Genomic DNA, 19556 nt, shown 5'->3' with positions numbered 1-19556 from the left:
CTTCTTAATCCCTTCACCTTTTTCACCCAGTCCTCCAACCCTCTTCCCCTCTGGAACCATCCGTCTGTTTTCTGTAGCTATGAGCCTGTTTCTATTTTGTTTGTTTGTTTATTTTGTTCCTTAGATTCCACATATAAGTGAAATCATATGGTATTTGTCTTTCTCTGATTTATTTCACTTCACATAATACCCTCTAGGTCCAACCATGCTGTCACAAATGGTAAGATTTCATTCTTCTTTATTGGCTCCAACTCTTGAAGACACCAATCAGCTTCTTAATGTACAAGTTTATTACAATGGGCCCTTCCATCTTGTGATTTGTCTTGATAGGAATTGACTGGAATTGACATATATTCTAGCATGACTTACTTTTCCTACTCATACAACTTCAGCCAGACAGTGCTTATGTAGCGTTTGATTCATTGGAATAGAATACTGCCAAATATTGCATCAGACCAGGGTAATTGCTTATATCAATGGAAGTATGGCTGTGTGCTCATGACCATGAGATACACTGCTTCTATGACATATTACTAGCCTAATGGAATGTGCAACAGCTTGTTGGATGCACAATTGAGCCATCAGCTTGGAGATACCTTCTGATGATTCTGTACCAGCCTTTAGACGCAGTATACGCTCTAAATCAAAGCCCATTATACGTTGCTGACCCAACCAGTAGAATACATGAATCTGGGAAACAATAAGTGGAAGTAGGAGTGCCTCTGACTCACTTGAGGAATTTTGTACTTCTTGTCCTTGCAATTCCAGACTCTGCAGATTTAGAGGTGCTTATTCTTTTTAAAAAATAACTTTATTGAGGCATACTTTACATAGCATATAATTCACCTACTTCAAATGTATAGTTCAATGATTTTTAGTAAGCCTACCAAGTTGTAGAACCATCACAACAGATCAGTTTTAAAACATTTGTATCATCTCAATAAGATCCGTACTCCCATTCATAGTTAGTCCCCTTTCCCACCCCCTGCCTCAGAAAACCACTAATCTACTTTCTGCCTCTACAAATTTGCCTTTTCTGGACATCTTATCTAACTGGAACCATACCATATGTAGTCTCTGTGGCTTGCTTCTTTCACTTAGTGCAATGTTTCCAACATTTGTCCATGTTACAGCATCTATCACTGGTTTGTTACTTTTCATTGTTAAATAGTATTTTGTTGTGTTGATACACCATATTGTGTCCATCCATTCACCAATTGATAGATATTTGGAGTATTCCCAACTTTTCACTATTATGAATAGTACTGCAAAGAATATTAGAGTGTAAGTGTTTGGATATTTGTTTTCATGCCTCTTGGGTAGATGCCCAGGAGCAGGTCACTGGCTGATATGGTACATTTATATTTAACATTTTGAGACTGCCAAACCATTTTCCAAAGTGACGGAATCATTTTACATTCCCATCAACAGCGTATGAGGATTCTCATTCCTGTGCATCCTCTCTACATTTGTTATTGTCAGTCTCTAGTGACAAATGATGTTGCACATTTTTAAAAAATGTGTTTATAACTAATTTTTATATCTTTTTAATAAAAGGATTATTAAAATACTTTGCCAATTTTGGGGGCTTGTTTGTCTTATTATTGAGTTATAAGAGTTCTTTGTGTATTCTGAATACACATCCTCTATCAGAAATGTGTTTTTGAGAATATTTTGCAAGTCAATCTAAATGGTGTCTTTTGAATCAGAAGATGTTAGGTATGTTGTTATGGAGTGGGGATAGGGAAGAATATATTTGGTACTGGGATAACCCACTGAGGTGTCACTTTTCATCCCCTTGTTTAATTTTGATGGTTTATGGATAAATGCAGCAGCGATGGCCTGAGAAAGCCGCCATGTCCCAGCTAAACCACCGATACCAGTAGAGTGCTAATCAGTAGAGAGAGGAATCTAGAATAGAAAATAGAGGACAATGATGACAATTACTTTGGCCTTGAGATTATAGTCCATCCCACCAACCTTCCAGAGGAAAAGAAGTCAACTAGATTCTTGATGAAGCTCTTTATAGAATTTTAATTCATGAAGAAAGTGGAGCTGTATGGCATAGAGGGTAAACTACAATGGCCTTCCATATATTCTGTGGTGTGCCACTCAGATCCCCCTTCAGGATTGAGGAATTGGTTCTCCCAGTTACTTAAGAATGTTGACAGCTAAAAGCTTTCAACTGAAGAGAGCCTCCTTGCCTTTGTCACACCTCCTTCCGAGAGGTTTCCTCTTATCCAATCACTGGCTGGGTCCATAAAGGCCCTGCTCCCTCCAGAACTCCCACTTGGAGGGCTGAGTTTTTCATGTGACTGCACCACAGTTCAACTCCTCCCTCTGCTGAATCCTACTTCCTTCATGTATAGGTGTTGATCCCTAGGGCATATTCCATTAAACTTATACATCAGGCATTTAAATCTCCTTCTTAGAGTTTCAATACGAGCCCCAAGAGTCTATACAAATTGAGTTGGGTCATTAAAAACCAAATATTCCAATCATATGGAAAAGTGAACCCATGGCACTCTGAACTGATTAAACAAAATATAAGAAGATTGTATTCTCATATTATAAAAGAAACACTAACAATATGGCAGCATCCATAAGAAAGCAACCAAGATAGAGAGTGTGAGGAAATGTTACTTTAAGTAGAGACGTAAGAATTGAAACCTTAGAGAACTGTTTTAATTCCACAAAGGTGGTCGTTGGGAAGATGGAATAGAGGTTTCCATGCTAAAGGAAAGAATAAGAACCAAAAGATGAATTTTATAAGAAAGCAGATTTTGGCTTAAAGGAGGGAGGAATTTTTTAAAGGAGACATGTCACATGTCTTGCAAAGAAGTGAGCCAGCTCCTTAATACAGCTGGGTGATCATGGGTTAGAGATGTTGGAGAGAATTTCTACAATAACTTGGGGACCCGGCTAACATTTCTTTCAACTCTCAAATCCCATGATTATAAGTTGTGATAAACTGCAAGCTTTTTAAAAGGTCTTTAATATGGAATCTGCTCAAAGCATAATGCAAGACAATTACATCAGTTTTTCTCAAAGGGAAAACCAGCCTTCCACCTTAGTCAGTCTGGTGTGATGCTACACGGGGTAGGAGAACTTCATGATATTCCCTCTTTACTTTCCTCAGCCCCAATGAGTTTGCTGTTGAATTCTATCCCCAGCCGCCTTTTAAGACACAGAGAAGGAACTAAGGATTGCCTTTACAGTTTTGACTTTTATAAGCACGTTTGTAGGTTTTTAGGACTCAGAAGATGATTTATATCCTCTAGAATTATTGTTAGCATGCCTTATCATAGTTTAGGAATCCGGACATCACTCATAAGAAAGCTGAGCTCCAGGAAGTTTACAGACTTGACTCAGACCACTAGAGGGACTACATGCCAAGGCTGAAATCTAACCTCATACTCGAGTGCCATAGCTTTTGTACATTTCCCTAATTTGTCAAATTCCACGCTCTCTTCTTTCAGACCACTCTCACCACATTTTATCAATTGATTTGTGTGTCCCAAAAATATATGTTCAAGTCCTAACCCCTGGAACCTGAAGTGTGACCTTATTTTGAAATAGTCTATGCAGATGTAATCAAATTAAGATGAAGTCATATTGGATTAAAGCAGTGGTTCTCAACCTTCCTAATGTCGCGACCCTTTAATACAGTTTCTCATGTTGTAGTGACCCCCAACCATAAAATTATTTTTGTTGCTACTTCATAACTGTAATGTTGCTACTGTTATGAATCGTAATGTAAATATCTAATATGCAGGATGTATTTTCATTGTTACAAATTGAACATAATTAAAGCATAGTGATCAATCACAAAAACAATATGTAATTATATATTCAATATGTGTTTTCCGATGGTCTTAGGTGACCCTTGTGAAAGAGTCGTTTGACCCCCGAAGGGGTCGCAACCCACAGGTTGAGAACCGCTGAATTAAAGTGACACTTCATGCAATGATTTATAAGACGGAAATTTGGATGCAGACACACAGAGAGAACACAGGTGAAGATGGAGGCAGAGTCTGGGCTTACGCTGCGCAGGCTAAGGAACACCAAGGATTGTTGGCAACCTCCAGAAGCTAGAAAGAGTCAAAGAAGTATTTCGCCTACAATCTTCAGAGGAAGCGTGGTCAAGCCAACACCATGATTTTGCACTCCTCGCTTCCCAAAATGACCGAGGAGAAGTTTCTGTTGTTTTAAGCCACTCAGTTGGTTGTAGTCTGTGACAGCAGACCTGGGAAACTAGCGCAGTATACCCAATGGACTTTTCTAGGGCAAGAAGTGATGGAATAAGAGGAAAGGGTGTTAGGCTCACACATCATGAGAAACGAAGATGGAGAGTCTTTAGGAATAGGTGTGCTCTACTCCTCATTCCCTGGCCAGCACAGGAATTGAGGCACCCAAATTGCCTTAAGCATCGAGTATCAGCATCGTCCTGGTTTGAAATCAGGCCATATTTGGACACTTGGCTGTGTGAACAGGGAAAGGGTGCCCTGTTGGGACTATCCATTTGCCTAACAATCTGACTACACATTCAGCCAAGTATCATTTAGGGAATAAAATACAAGAGAAAAATAAGATCTCATGTGGGAGGCTGAACAGACTGCACCTAATAACTTGAGACAATTAGAAAATTAGCAAAGAGAAAGGAAGGTGGGCTGTGAACCAGATAGGTATGATAGAAACAACTGCTTGGGGGGGAAATAATACTAATGTTAATACTAATATCAATTATAATTATTATCTCTTACATGTGTAAGTAGAGTTCGATGGCTGACATAGCACTTCTACTACATGATTTATCTAAATTTTGTTATTATTATTTTTTTAATCCTCACCCAAGGAGTGAGAATATGTTTTTCCATTGACTTTTTTTTAGAGAAAGTGGAAGGGAGGGGGAAGACGGAGGGGAGAGGAGGAAGAGAGAGAGGAGAAAGAGAGAAACATCATTATGAAAGAGACACATTGATTGTTTGCCTTCCACATGCCACCCAACCAGGAGGTACGGGCCCTTGACTGGGAATTGAACCCACAACCCTCTGGTGCACAGGCCAGCACTGTAGCCCGCAGGGCCATCTAAATTGCAAATGGTTTAGTGAGGAAAGCCAGGCCTTCAGGTCTCCCATTTTACTAATGAGAAAGTTGAAGTTCACAGAGGTTAAAACACTTGCTCAAGGTCACTTGTCCATGCTAACACTAGAACTCTAGCCTTTGACTTATTTCTGTCCATTGTCTTTTTTATAAGGTGGTTCAGGACAGCACCCTCCTGGGGGCACATCCAGCCTCAGAGGCCTGCATACAGCTCTCCTCTCCTCCCAGTACCTAGCAGACTCTGCACCAAGCAGGAACTTGATGCACAATTAGGGTGACTGGGTGATTAATTGAGGTGAGGGTGGGTGGAGCAAGAAGTCCCAGATCTTGTGCTTGGACAGACTCCCAGGTTCTGCCTCTGCCAGTGTGTGATAAAGAGCTGAGCTGACACCAGCATCACCCTCAACCGAGTCTCTGTGTCAGGAGGTAGTCATGGAAACTCACTCCCTTCCTGAGGAGGAGAGAATTAGGTAGAAAGGAGGCATCAAGTTAATTGCCTGTCATCCCCTCTCTGCTCTCTGTGTGTTGATTCAAATTAAGCTTTTTCAGTTTTCTGATGTCAGCAGAGACTAAAGGACCAAAGCACAGGCCTGGGAGTCAGGACCTCCAGGAAACAGCCAGTTCTGAGCGAATCCTTTAACGTTTTTACTTCTCTGCTTAGTTCTGACCCACACTTTCAGGAAAAACAAATCTTTTTGCTTGACCTCTATTGATTTCAGATCCAAACTCTCAGAACTGCCTTAAAATTAACCATCTATAATTCTACATTCATTCAAGTAGCCATTTCCCCTCTGGTAGAGAAAACAAGAAGTAATTGAAGTTGAATTCTGCATTTGTTGAAATTCACTGTAGCTCAGGAAGACCACTGTTAAGTAAGTCAGTGATGGTTGTTCTATGATGTATGTTGCCCACATGGAGGGAAGCGGGAGGAAAGTTCTGAAAGTCTTTTGTGAGAGGTGTCACCACCAGCTCCGTTGACACCTGAGCAAAACTGGAGGAAGGCTCCAAAGATGAGGCCTTTTCCTTTCCTGTCCTGTCCCTGGGATCCCTTCTCTGTGGCCAGATGGGCTTGAGATTCCTTGGATGCTCCTTGCTTGTTTTATCTTTAGCTTGTCAGAGGTTTTCCTATGCCTGGAATACCCCTCTTACTTTTAATGATGTCTCAATCCCAACAATTCTTTTTTTTAAAAAAATATATTTTATTGATTTCCCACAGAGAGGAAGGGAGAGAGATAGAGAGTTGGAAACATCGATGAGAGAGAAACATCGACCAGCCGCCTCCTGCACACCCACCACTGGGGATGCGCCCGCAGCCCAGGCACATGCCCTTGACCGGAATCGAACCTGGGACCCTTCAGTCCGCAGGCCGACGCTCCATCCACTGAGCCAAACCGGTTTCGGCAATCCCAACAATTCTTGTCTGGGAAGCCAACTCAAGGCTGAGTATGAGATTTCCAAACACCATCAACTCCTTTTATTATAGACAACAAGTGGGTCACCACCATGCACATGAATTCTGCCGCCACCCCCCACCCCCTGACACCTTAACTCCTGGACTACAAGCTTCTGGGGGCAAGGAGATATATATATATTTGTGGCCTGGTGCACGGATTCATGCACATTGAAAGGAAAACAATTAGAATAAATATTTTAATGTTGCTATTTGCCCTTTCTCAGTAATGGATGCTGGTTGCTGCCTACAGGGCAATTGGTAGGGCGATTGGCCCTGCTTGCATCCGCCTTGGCCTAGTACTGCCTGCTCACCTGCTCACCACCCTGCCGTGGTCCCATCAGAGTTCCATTAGGGCCGGCAGCACCTCCACTGCTGTCTGCTGCCAGCACCCCATCACTGACGCTCGCCATGTTTCATGCCGGCCCCTGGTGGTCAGCGCACATCATAGTGAGTGGTTGAACTCTGGGTCGAACTCCCAGTAGAGGGGACAATTTGCATATTAGGCTTTTATTATATAGGATATTTTTATTGATTTCAGAGAGGAAAGGACAGGGAGAGAGAGATAGAAACATCAATGATGAGAATCATTGATTGACTGCCTCTTGCATGCCCCCAAATGGGGAATTGAACCTATAACCCAAGCATGTACCCTGACTGGGAATCAAACCATGACCTCTGGGTTCATGGGTCAATGCTCAATCACTGAGCCATGACAGCCTGGCAGGACTATTTCTTCTTCAATCATGTTTCCTAGCACCAAGTTTTGTACCTGGGACACAGAAGGCAATCAATCCACATTTGTGATTGATTTAATAAATGAATTAAGGACTGGAGTTTTGGAGCATGGTGTCTTAGAAGAAGGAAATATTTACTTAAGGTCTCAAATTGATTATTGGTTGTAATCTATTTGGATTTACATACTAGTTGCATTTCACCCAAGTGGTATAGGCAGATATGAGGCTACATTTGGCCCCAGACTTGGTTTGCCCAAAGAACTCTGTTCTGCTTTATCAGGCCAACATCTCTCCTAGGATTTTTGGCCTTGTTGGCTCTGAAAGCAGTGAGCTCTGAGGTTAAGTTTGCTGGATCATGTAGGAACTGTAGCAGTAGAGGAGGTAGAATGCAGAATCCTAGAATGAAGAGGTTGAAGTGAGTGCTTAGGATTCCCCAGGAGGCTTCCTAGATGAGAAGGAAATTCTAGGGAGGCAATGTTGTCTCCTAATTGCCACTGGGAATTAGGGAAAAAGTTCCTCTCAGTTTACAGTGGAGGTGACAATATGACTTTCTTCTTCTACCTGTATGGCATTCATAGTTTTTATAGGGCTCCTGGGGAAGACCACTGAACTAGGATTCAGCAGATTTGAGTGTTTTCCATTAACCAACATGGGACAACAGTTTTAGGCCTCAATTTCCTTTTCTGTAAATGAAGGACAGGGTGAAACCAAATGTTCTCTAAGGACTGTCCCATGATTTTATAAAACTGGATTATGGCCCAGCTGGCATGGCTCCGTGGTTGAGCATCGACCTATGAACCAGGAGGTCCGGGTTCGATTTCCAGTCAGGGCAGAGGCCTGTGTTTCAGGCTCGATCCCCAGTAAGGGGTATGCAGAAGGCAGCTGATCAGTGATTCCCTCTCATCATTGATGTTTCTCTCCCTCTCCCTAGGAAATCAATAAAAACATATTTAAAAAAAAAGATTATGGATTTCCCCGTTGACTGTTTCAGAACTTGGCATGAGAGGGAGAGTAAGCCCTTGGGCTGTGTTCTCAGGAAAGCCTAGAGGTGGAGGCGGATGGAATAAAGCGAGGCTCTCCCAGGGATCCTGTTCCATCTTTTCCTTCCCACCTGTTTCTTCCCATCCCTTTATCTCTATGGTGGGAGGAAGTGGTTAATTGTATGGGCTCAGGAATTGGATAGAAATATATTTGAGTCCCAGCTCTGTCACTTACTGTGTGTGACTTGGGGCAAATTTCTTAACTTTCCTCTGCCTCAGTCTGCAGATGGAGTTTATCTTGCTAAGGTTATCACTAGGGTTGTATGACTTGATGCAGAAAGAGGATATAAATATTTGCTATAATCCCTCACAAATCTATTAGTATTAATGCTGTTTATGTTTCTATCCTAGAACTCTGATTTTGACATGGAATTCTGTGATCTTCTACCCCATTGTCCAACCTGTTTGCTGTTGATTTTATGTGGAAAAACTTAGGAATCATGTACTTTTATTTCTTCAGATATTTAATCGTTTCAGTCCCCAGTTCTGCTTGCACCATAAACCGGAGTTAAATGGCACAAGGTACAAGAACTAGCACAAGTCAGAATAGCTTACTGAGTTACAATACACACATTGTTATAGAGAATAAAATTTAAAAATGCTGGCATTAAAAGCATTCAGGAGTAACAGGTAACTGACTCACCTTCTGCTGAATTGTACACTTAAGGGCTAGAGGAAAGGGGAAAGGGAAGCCTTGGAGACCTTGTAAATTTCTGGTGCACTTTAAAGTTTAACAGCATTGCAGCAGGTATGTCATGCCTATGCACTAATACTAACAATAATTTTTTTGAGGTTTGGGATGATAATATTTCATAAATTATCTACAAATTATATGTTAATTCTGTAATCAATAATAGCTTCTAAAGGTGAAAAGGTAAATGATGAGAATATTCAAGTTCCTTCTAAACGCAATTTGAATGACATTTACACATTATTTCTATACTAGAGGCCCGGTGCACGAAATTTGTGCACTCGGGGCGGGGGTAGGGGGCGTTCCCTTAGTCCGGCCTGCACCCTCTCACAGTCTGGGAGCCCTCGGAGGATGTCCAACTGATGGCTTAGGCCTGCTCCCTGTGGGAAGTCAGACATCCTTAGCGCTGCCACAGAGGCAGGGGAGGCTCCTGCCACCGCTGTTGCGCTCGCCAGTTGTGAGCTCAGTTTCTGGCTGAGCAGTGCTCCCCCTGTGGGAGCAGACTGACCACCAGGGGGCAGCTCCTGTGCTGAGCATCTGCCCCCTGGTGGTCAATGCACATCAGAGCGACTGGTCGTTCTGCCATTCAGTTGATTTGCATATTAGCCTTTTATTATATAGGATACCTTTAATCTCAGTTGTTGGAATGGTGATGTTTAGGATCTGTGTTAGGGCTTTACAAAGACTGTCCATGTGATAGTTTTGGACAGCTTCCCTGCCTGGTGCCTCAGTTCTGAGGTTCTCTGTGGTCTAGGCGAGTCCCTAGCCTCTTCTACAAGTAAATGGGCAAACACAGGAGCAGGTGGCAAACTCCTTGAGGACAAGATCTGTATTATTCATTGTCATATATGCAGAACCTGGGAGGTAACAGGCACTTTGCAGACACTTAATACTTAATGAGTCTTAGAGTCTGAAAGTACTGGGTCTCTGTTACACAGGAGATGGAGATGACTGAGGAAGAAAACCTTGTAGCATTATGAAAAGCATATCTAAGGCATGTTCTGAACCACAAGGTTCAAGAACAATACTACAGTGGGATTGTCATTCCTTTTTCACTTAACACCCCCATCTTGAATTACTCTGGTGTTGAGACTCTTTGAGTGTAAGGGGATGGGATCAAAGGATCTCACAGCTAGAGCTAAAATACAGGGTCATCGAGGTTTGAAATGAAGCTTAAATCCCAATGTGGGACAATGTCTCCTTCAGGGTGAGTGATGTCTCTACAGATCCCATAAAGAGGTAGCAGCATTGGCCTTGCCATTATATTTCAGGATACAATGAATGAAAGGAATAACCAAAAAGGAGTGGGCTCATATCAGTACAAGGTTAGCCTGACAGTGAATTAGAGGTTTGAAGGAAGGAAGGCTGTCTGTTCTGGAAGATGGCTCACTGGCTGACATTTCAAGGACTCCTGGCAAGTTGAGAATTATGAGATCTGTTCATTTTTCCTTCACTGTAATGGATCATGCCTCTGATGATAATTATGTGTATGCGTAGAGTCACGTTTTATCAGCTTCTTTCTGAATTATTGCTTATCACTCAGGGGCCTTCCAACCATTTGAAGATTACCAAGACGAAGTCAGATTTTAGCTGGGGAGGTAGACCATTCTGTTTTGCAGGAAGCAGTTGATTGCATGTGCCACTCAGAGACATCCTGGCTCCAGCAATCTTCTTCCTATGACATGCCAGAGGTCATGGCAGAGTCTTTAGGAGCAGGCCTTGGCCAGTGGCCCAGTGGCATGGCAGCTAAAGGTGGACATAGGAGGTGTTCTCTCCTCTCCTTCAACAAGACAGGATCTTGAGGAAGGCTTTACGGAACTCAATGTTGAAGGTGGTATAGATCACAGGGTTGAGGGCGCTGTTCATGTAGCCCAGCCATGTTGTGGCTCTGTAAAGCCCCTGAGACACGTGGCATGCTGGGCAGTGGGTATTAAGGACGTGGGTCAAAAAGAAGGGCAGCCAGCAGACAATGAAGGTCCCTAGGTCGCAAAGGGAGAGAAAAACTGGGTCACAGGTTTTCATACTTGATTTGTTATAACATGAAAATGACTCATGCTTGTTTCCTTTATGCCAGTTACCATGCAGGAAGTTTTACATACCCATTTAATTTTTAAACCAACCCTGTGAAGTAGGTGTGATTAGCCACTTTTTCTTTTTTTTTGATGAGAAAACATCAAAATATCTTTGATTTATCTTAGGCCTTTGTTCCTAAATCAATTTTCTAGTTTGATTTTTAGGTAGTTCTTTACTAGTTTTTTCTACTTGTTAATTTAAACCAAATATTTAGTTAATATCTATCCATCAAGACTTGATGTTAGGCACTGACAAGAAAGAAGACCCTTAGATTACTTCTAGGGGTTCTCATTACATCCCTGAGGCATAAGGAGGCGTGGTTTGTCGGTGATAATCAAGAGGATGAATGACTTCCACTCTATGTGGTACCTGTGATTTCTCAATTTTTTAAATTTAAATAAATAAACATTTATTTAATAAGTTATTTTTTTTACTATAAAAACTAGCTCTGATTTTATATATTATGGAAAATTTGGTAAATACAGAAAAGTAGAAAGAAGAAAAATACCCACCACCAAAGTCAATCACTTTTGACATCTTGGTGAATTAATTTTCAGGGTTTTTTCTCTCTCTGTATTTCATATAATCTAGATTTTATCATACCACACAACCATCGTTTTTTGCATCCCTATTGTTTTTACTTAATATTTTAGAGTAAGCATTTGTTAAATATCTGGTAAATACCACACACTTTTACTTAATCATTATCTTACTTATTATTTAATTTATCTATTATTGTAAGTCCATGTGATAGACAACAAACACAATGGATAAGCGCAGCCTGATAAGGTGACCTGCTAAGTTTCATATTTCATAAATTTTGGTCTAGGTCTTGCAATTTCCACCAGTTAACGTTTATACACAAACCCTTTTCAGTCATATGATAAACATTTATAAATATAACTATCATTGGATTTCCCATTCTGTCAAATGTGGTTACCTTAACCCTCTGCCAGCTGCACTAAACTCAACCTAACCCAACTCAGCCTAACTCAGCTCAGCTCAACCTGATCCAAACTCACCAAGCACAATGACCAGCATCTGGGTTGCCTTCTTCTCCCGAAGTGGCACTCCCCGAGGTTGCAAGGGCCCCAGTTTCAGGGATGTTGACAACCTGCAGTTACTGAGTTTTCGAACCTCTAAGCTGAGCTTGGGTGCCATGGTGGGGCTGAGGGAGTTCCGAGGGCTCGCGTCCTTTTTCAACTCTCCTCCTCCTTCTTGGAAGCCTGGTGGCCCGAAGGCTGTATCTTGGCAGATGCTATAGTAACGCCTCAGCGCCATGTGTGCCCGGCCAGGGGAGAGGGGCTGCAGGTGTGACAAGAGGGGGTCTTGACATTTCTGGGGATATTGCTTATCTTCTGAATGCCCCTGAAAGAAAAAGAGGAGGCAACGAAGGAAGGGGAATCCATCATTGTGTAAAACCTTATATGCATGCATACAAGTCCTTTGGTTGATCTCTCCTCCTTACCCCCACCCCCACGCGCTTTCCCTCTGAGGTTTGATGGTCTGATAGATGCTTCCCTGTCTCTGGATCTGTTTTTGTTCATTAGTTTATGTTGTTCATTATATTCCACAAATGAGTGAGATCATGTGATATTTATCTTTCTCTGATTGGCTTGTTTCGTTTAGCATAATACTCTCCAGTTCCATCCATACTGTTGCAATGGCATGGATGGAACTGGAGAGCATTATGGGTGTGAGGGCATGATTGGGGGGGCATGGGGGGCAATGGGGGGATAAGGACATATATGTAATACTTTAATTGATAAAGAAAAACGAAAAAAAGAAAAAATGTGTTATCGTCAGATAATCAATTTATGATGCAAATATTGCTAATATATCTTTTCCCCACACATTTCCATGATCTGATCAATAATATTGCAATAATTTTTTCCCTTTGATTTATAAAGGCCAGGCATTGACAGGCTATATAGCCTGCAGGTCAAATTTGGCCCGCTACTTGTTTTGGTGAATAAAAATTTATTGGAACACACACACACACACACACACACACACACACACACACACTCCCACACACACTCCCACACACACACACACACACAACCCTCAGCCACACACATTCCCACACACAGACACACACACAAAACCTTCAGAGGGCGCATCTGAGAATGATTGGACCATGGAAAGCTAAGGTTAATGAAATCTGCTTCTGACTCTACACTTAAAAGAACCTGCCACATGTACAACAAGTGAGAATCACAGTCATCCCTGGAGGGGGAGAGCACAGGATTATAGCCTGGCCTTTTTATGTTAGAATGGCTAGGATATACAGCGGAACATGTTAACTGACACCACCGGGATGTAAGCAACAAAATCTGAACAAACTACTCAGTTTCTTCAACAAATAAATTGCAATGATGACAACAATAACATTTACCAGTTGCAAAATATGGATCTTACTTGAATTTTGATTCAAATAAATCAACTATAAAACATTTATGAGACAATTGAGAAAAATTTGTATATTGGATACCTATATATAGAAAAGGCTAATATGCTAAGTGCCCGACTGTCCAACCTGTCTCCATGATGTGCACTGGCCACCAGGGGACAAACGCTCAACATAGGAGCTGTGGTGATGTGCACTGGCCATGTACAGAGAAACGGCACCACAGACCTGACGCCAACAAAGCAACACTCGGCTTCCCCCAAGTGGGACACAGGCCCCGCCACCACCCTAGGGTGACAGCCCGCCAAATCGCAGTTGACACTGCCAAGACCCATGGCGCAATTTTTTTTTTTTTTTACAAAATATTTTTAGAGAGTCTTACAAAGTATTTTGAAATGCTTCATAACAATCCAATGAGTTTATGTGAATGTAAGTGGGGGTATAGATGAAATAAGATTGGCTATGAGCCCAGCCTGGAAACAGTGGCTGTGGACACCAGGTAATGATGTCACATAGTAATGCCCGGCTTCCTCTCCCTAGCAACAGGCCATTTAACAATAAACGGCACCATGGAAAGCAACGCTCGGCTTCTCTAAAGTGGGGCACAGGCTCTGCAATCATGCTAGAGCGGCACCATACCAAATCACAGCCGATGCTGCCGAAACCCCATGGGGCAAAATGCAGCACACAGCCCAGCCCAGCCTGGAAATAGTGGCTGTCGGCGCCAGGTAATGATGTCACGTAGCAATGCCCGGCTTCCTCTCCCTAGCGACTACTAGCCTCCTTGAAATTTCTTCAGCCCAGGAACACAACTTGCGTTATAGCCAGGTGCAAACATTTTACACTTTAACCAAATGTCTGTGAAGCGTTTTCCAGTGACTCATCTCATTTGATCCTCACAGAAGTCCTGGAGTAGGTAGATAGGAGACTCGGTGGAATCCTATTTTCTTTCCAAGAGTCTTTGACTCCAGTCATTGGGATCTCACCCAATAGCCATATGCTTTTTGAGTGTCATTTGCTGATTCTTACTCTGAAGCTCAAATCAGGCAGGATCTCAGATCTGTTCTATATTGTAGATACAAGTGTGGGATTGGGCTAGATCAGCCGTGGGCAAACTATGGCCCGCGGGCCGAATCCGGCCCGTTTGCAATGAATAAAACTATTGAAAAAAAAGACCGTACCCTTTTATCTAATGATGTTTACTTTGAATTTATATTATTTCACAGAAATACTCCATCCATGCTTTTGTTCTGGCCCTCCGGTCCAGTTTAAGAACCCATTGTGGCCCTTGAGTCAAAAAGTTTGCCCACCCCTGGGCTAGATTCTATTTTGGAATGGAAGTGGAATCAAGTCAAGCCAGGATCTTTGAGAAAATATCTCTTATTCTTTCCCTGTAATTAAAGGTGTGGTTTACTTACCATTTTCCCTGTGGCATCTGATGGAAATCTGGCCCTTAGTGAAAATTGCCGAATGGGGTGCAGCCGAAGACAGGAAGACTAGGGTAGGTTGAAGGAGAAATAGTTGTAGGTTAAACTCTACACAGTTGAACCATATAGATGACAATGGTTTAAATACAGTATGTTCATATACTCATTCTCCAGTGCTGACCTCCTATTTCATGAGGACCAATATTCTTGTTCTACTCAAGCCTTGGGACTTCAACGTTGAGAGTTTGACCTCCACTCAGATTGATCTAGACATCCAAATGCCTTAAAGATCAAATTCAGTTCTTATTCTGTCTCTGAACCTCTTTCCTGAGCATATTGATCTTTCTTCTCATAACTTCAAAGGCATTCAATATTTGAGGGCTCAATTGTCTTCACTTAACATTTGGCAAACATCTCACTCACTTTTGGGCTGCTCATTAACTTTGGGTGGAGGTGTGCTTATTTGCTTCTTTAGAGTCCAAGCTCCATGAAGGCGGAGGCTGTATAATGTTCCTGCCGTCCCTTCCCTATAAGATTTCAAGTGTTTGGTATGTCTCCATTCATGCTTTAGGTACATTGTGGGTAAACTACTATGACACTGGGCACTGGGCTAAGCAGAACTTAAAACCCCAGAAATTGGAAGATCAGTGTTGAGGCAACAATCTTGCTTGTCAGAGCCTAACAAGACCCCAAAAATGCATCATCAGCATCCCAGTCTACTAGCTTGTCAATGCCTGGATACAGGGACTGACATAGTAAAGAAAGGAGACTTTGATGGACCCTAATAATTTTTGGAATGAGTGGTCTGGCCAGAAAGTCCATCTCGGGAACCTTCTAGAAGTGCATGATGCAATTGTCACACTAAAACTTTGAACCCTGTGTGACATCCGAACTTCTGGCCATTTGGGGACAATGAAAGACTTTGAAGGGAAGCAGAACATGTTTAGAAACTATCCTATCATCTTCCCAAGTAAGATGTGCTCTAGGAAAGACTATCAATGAACTTTTTGGATTGAATTTACTATCTCTAAAGCAGAGCCAATACCAGCAGATTAGAAGGTGGGGGTCAGATGTGTGTCTCCAAAGTGGCAGTTCAGGCAAAAACATTCACTGCTGGACACAAGGCTGGGAGGCCATGGAGTTGGGTGCTGTCCTCCCTCTGCCCCACCCACATGCTTACGTGTTGGGGGAAGCTGGGCCTGACACTGATGCACTGACTGTTCTGTCGAGTGAGAATCCGCTTCCGTCTCCTCTGTCTCAGTACCACATAGATCCTCGCATAGACGAGGACAGTCACTCCGAAGGGCAGATAGAAGGACACCACTGAAGAGTAGATGACAAAATCAGGGTTGGAGATGGAGCAGACACTGGGGTCTCCTGTGACAGAAAAGGAGAAAGCAAAGCAGTTTGCCAAATATGAGACCTCAATGGGGAGCACAAAATATGGCCCCAAACCACATGTGGTATCTGCACACTTTGATCCACATGGAGCTTGGAGGAGCAGGGATTCCCGGTCCCACCTATACCCTCAAGGTGCCCCAGTTCACATGCTGCCTCATCCAGGAGGATTACTTGAGTTTGTTATTCAGAAGCAACTCTGTCTTCCTTTGTGCCTCACAACTCTTTACTTTTGTCTGTTTTGTGTAGTTAGCACACAGGTCCTGATTGCTATGTTGTCAGCTCACTGAGGGTAGGAGGTCTCATGTAGCTTTGTGTTGCTCACAGTTCACTTAAAAAAAATCAATGATTACATGCCAGACACTGGGACTGTGAAGAGGCATGACACGTGTCTGCCCCTGAAGGAGCTCACAGCCAGTGGTCGGCAAACTCATTAGTCAACAGAGTCAAATATCAACAGTACAATGATTGAAATTTCTTTTGAGAGCCAAATTTTTTAAACTTAAACTATATAGGTAGGTACATTGTTATTAACTTAATTAGGGTACTCCTAAGGCTTAGGAAGAGCCACACTCAAGGGGCCAAAGAGGCGCATGTGGCTCGAGAGCTATAGTTTGCCAAACACAGGTCTAGACAGACAGATGATCCCTTCCATATGCTATGCTAAGTGCCATGGAGGAATGCAGCCTGGGAGGCTGGGGCGAGTGTCACCGAGCAATGAGCCAGAAGCTTGTGGGAGGGATGCAGCCCCAGGAAGGGGCCTGTGGAGTGGAGGCCTGAGAGGATTGCTGAACGCACTGAATGGAGGAAGCCTTCTTTGCTGAGAATGCCAGGTCTCCATTTTGAATCCAGGATATGGGGCAGGTGGTGGCTGAATATGAGACAGGCATTTGATTTTTCAAGGAATTCCAGCCACGGCCAGCAGTGAGATGGGAAGAGGACCAGTAAGGATATGGTCATTGTGGACAATGTGAATTGAGGAGGGTCCTTGTCTCTGTTCTATGTTCGGGAATGCTCCTGCCACTCCTCCTGGGAGGGCCTTGTAGCTTTGCCTTCATCACTAGCAGATGTTGTGATTCTTCCAATGCCCAGAAGAGGGCCTGGAGCTTGCCCCTCTTGAAAGAGAAATGGAAAGCAAACCAATACCTTGCAGGTGATATGCCAACGGCTTTATCCACATTATCTTACCTAATCATTATGGAAACATTATGTGACACAGGTGCTCTTACTGGCTTTATTCTCAGATGAGCAGACTAGGGCTCAGAGAGATTTAGTAAGTGACCCAACATCACACAGCTTAAAAAGGGTGGAGCTAGGATACATTCCTCTAGCCACTCTGACCCCCAAACCAATCTTCTTTCTGTGAATTGGACACTCCACCTCCCTCTAACCAGTGGGGTATGGCATATTTGTGCTTTGTTCAGCGTTGTCAGCAACAGCTGTTGGTACACCTGGCCAATCTTCATAAAGAGCTGGGCATTCTCCAACCCAAATCTGGTCTCAGAAGATATAGACTCAGGTGTGAGTTGGCAGGAAGAAGGCTGCGGCCACATGGCCCCTCATTTTGCTTCTTGGTCTCTGAGGTAGCAGAGGGCAGACAGCCAAGGTGTGAGACCCAGGTATGCCACTTATTAACTGTGTGATCTTAGAGAAATTACTTAACTATCCAAGCCTCAGTTTCTGTATCTCTAAAAGTTACTGCATCATACAGAGGAAATGAAAATAAATGGCAACTATTATTTATTCTTTACTATTATTATTTAAGTTTTACCTCCTCTGAGCTTTTTGAACTGAAAAGGGATGGGGTCACTTGGAATAGAAATTTGGAGCGAGACTTACAGGGAACAATGTTTGGCGGGGTGGAGGGGGGCAGGAAGTAACAGCTAAGAATTAAAACAAACAACCAAAAAGAGTGCTCCTAGCTTAGTGAGGATTTTAACGACAGCAGTGCCACCAGAATCTTCATGAGCTACTCGCCAATTCTCCGATTCTCTGGGGAGGGGATGAAATTTAGGTCATATTAGTACCATCCTACCAAAGCTGGTGCCAGTGTCCTTCAGGAAATGGCTCATGAAGCTTTGAGCAGTGGCCACAGATTGGCATCTTCTGGCCTGAGGGGGCTGGGGGTCAGAGGTAGGAATAGGGTGGCAGCAGGTGGTCTTCTGAACTTTTAAACAGCCATGAGCTCTCCTGTCATCAGAGTCTGACCATGATTTATGACGAGAGGCACCTCAGCACGTTTTGCTAGTAAGAAGTGGGCTAGAGGGGTAGCAGGGCTGCATCCCTGCTATTCCCCTTGTTGCCTCCTTGGTGTGCTAGATAGTCCCCGTTTTCCCTCCAGGTATACCTTCTACCCTTCTCTACCCTCCTCTGGTTCTGGGAGGCTGACCTCTAAATGCTATACATTAACGACTACTTTTAAAAAGCCAGGAGCAAAAGTAGGTATATTGTGCGTCTGTTTGTGTAAAAATGGATACACACACACACACACAAACATATATGTGCGTGTGCACATGCCCGAGTGTATGTACTTGTGTTTGCTTCTAGGGAGGGAGATGAAGGAATTAGCAATTGGGGTAGAAGGGAGAGATACATATAAGTACGCATATGTCTTCCATTACACCTTATGTTTTATCATGTGCAGATATTTATTTTTGCAGTAAAAATAGCCAAATCATATATATAAGAAACAGAGTGAAGAGAGCATGTAGTGATTTCAGGGTGGCTAATCAATGAAGGCCCTGATGTATAATCACTGGTCCTACATTGTCATCCCATCCTTCCTCCCCTGCTGCCTGCCCTCACACCATGTTTGGCAGCCTCTCCCCAAATCCTGGGAGGACTGTTAGCAGGCAGAGTGACATAGGAGGCAAGTGGCCAGCGAGTGGGACCCTACTCCAGTCCCCACCAGGTTTGACCTCGGTGTAGGTCCTATTTGCAGGGTAGAGTAAAGCCCCCATACCAGCAATTTTGTGTTATAAAAAATTCTAGAGTGAATAAGCAATAGCTGGTAATGAGGGTGTAAGAAATCTTCCAGGGAGAAAAAACTTAAAGCTGAGAAAATCCTATCAGGTAGCTTAAATCTTCTTTCTGCTGAGTCCCGAGGAGGCGAGGGCAGTGAGGCCTTCACAGGAGCTGTGGCTTCCCCAGGAGATGCCCCAGGAGGTACCTTGTTTTAATTATTTAATTAAAACAGTGCTATGCTCAAAGACAATATGGGGTTGGGG

At 43.0% G+C, this 19556-nt stretch overlaps 1 protein-coding gene across 1 annotated transcript in view; it reads right to left on the bottom strand.

Moving 5' to 3' along the window:
• Nucleotides 1–9603: 9603 nt before the first annotated feature.
• The window catches only part of DRD3 (dopamine receptor D3), a 44511-nt gene continuing 34558 nt past the window's right edge, over nucleotides 9604–19556 (bottom strand). The window contains exons 5-8 of the mRNA XM_006773592.1: nucleotides 16112–16308; nucleotides 14923–15000; nucleotides 12117–12462; nucleotides 9604–11000 (exon numbers count right to left, since the gene is read on the bottom strand). Of these exons, the coding sequence (XP_006773655.1) occupies nucleotides 10804–11000; nucleotides 12117–12462; nucleotides 14923–15000; nucleotides 16112–16308 (818 nt within the window). The 3' untranslated portion in view covers nucleotides 9604–10803. The remainder of the gene's footprint in view (nucleotides 11001–12116; nucleotides 12463–14922; nucleotides 15001–16111; nucleotides 16309–19556) is intronic.

The sequence above is a fragment of the Myotis davidii genome, unplaced genomic scaffold (assembly GCF_000327345.1).
Source record: "Myotis davidii unplaced genomic scaffold, ASM32734v1 scaffold201, whole genome shotgun sequence".
Classification (NCBI taxonomy): domain Eukaryota; kingdom Metazoa; phylum Chordata; class Mammalia; order Chiroptera; family Vespertilionidae; genus Myotis; species Myotis davidii.
The sequence above is the reverse complement of the archived record's forward strand: the minus strand, read 5'-3'. Positions and strand labels throughout refer to the sequence as shown.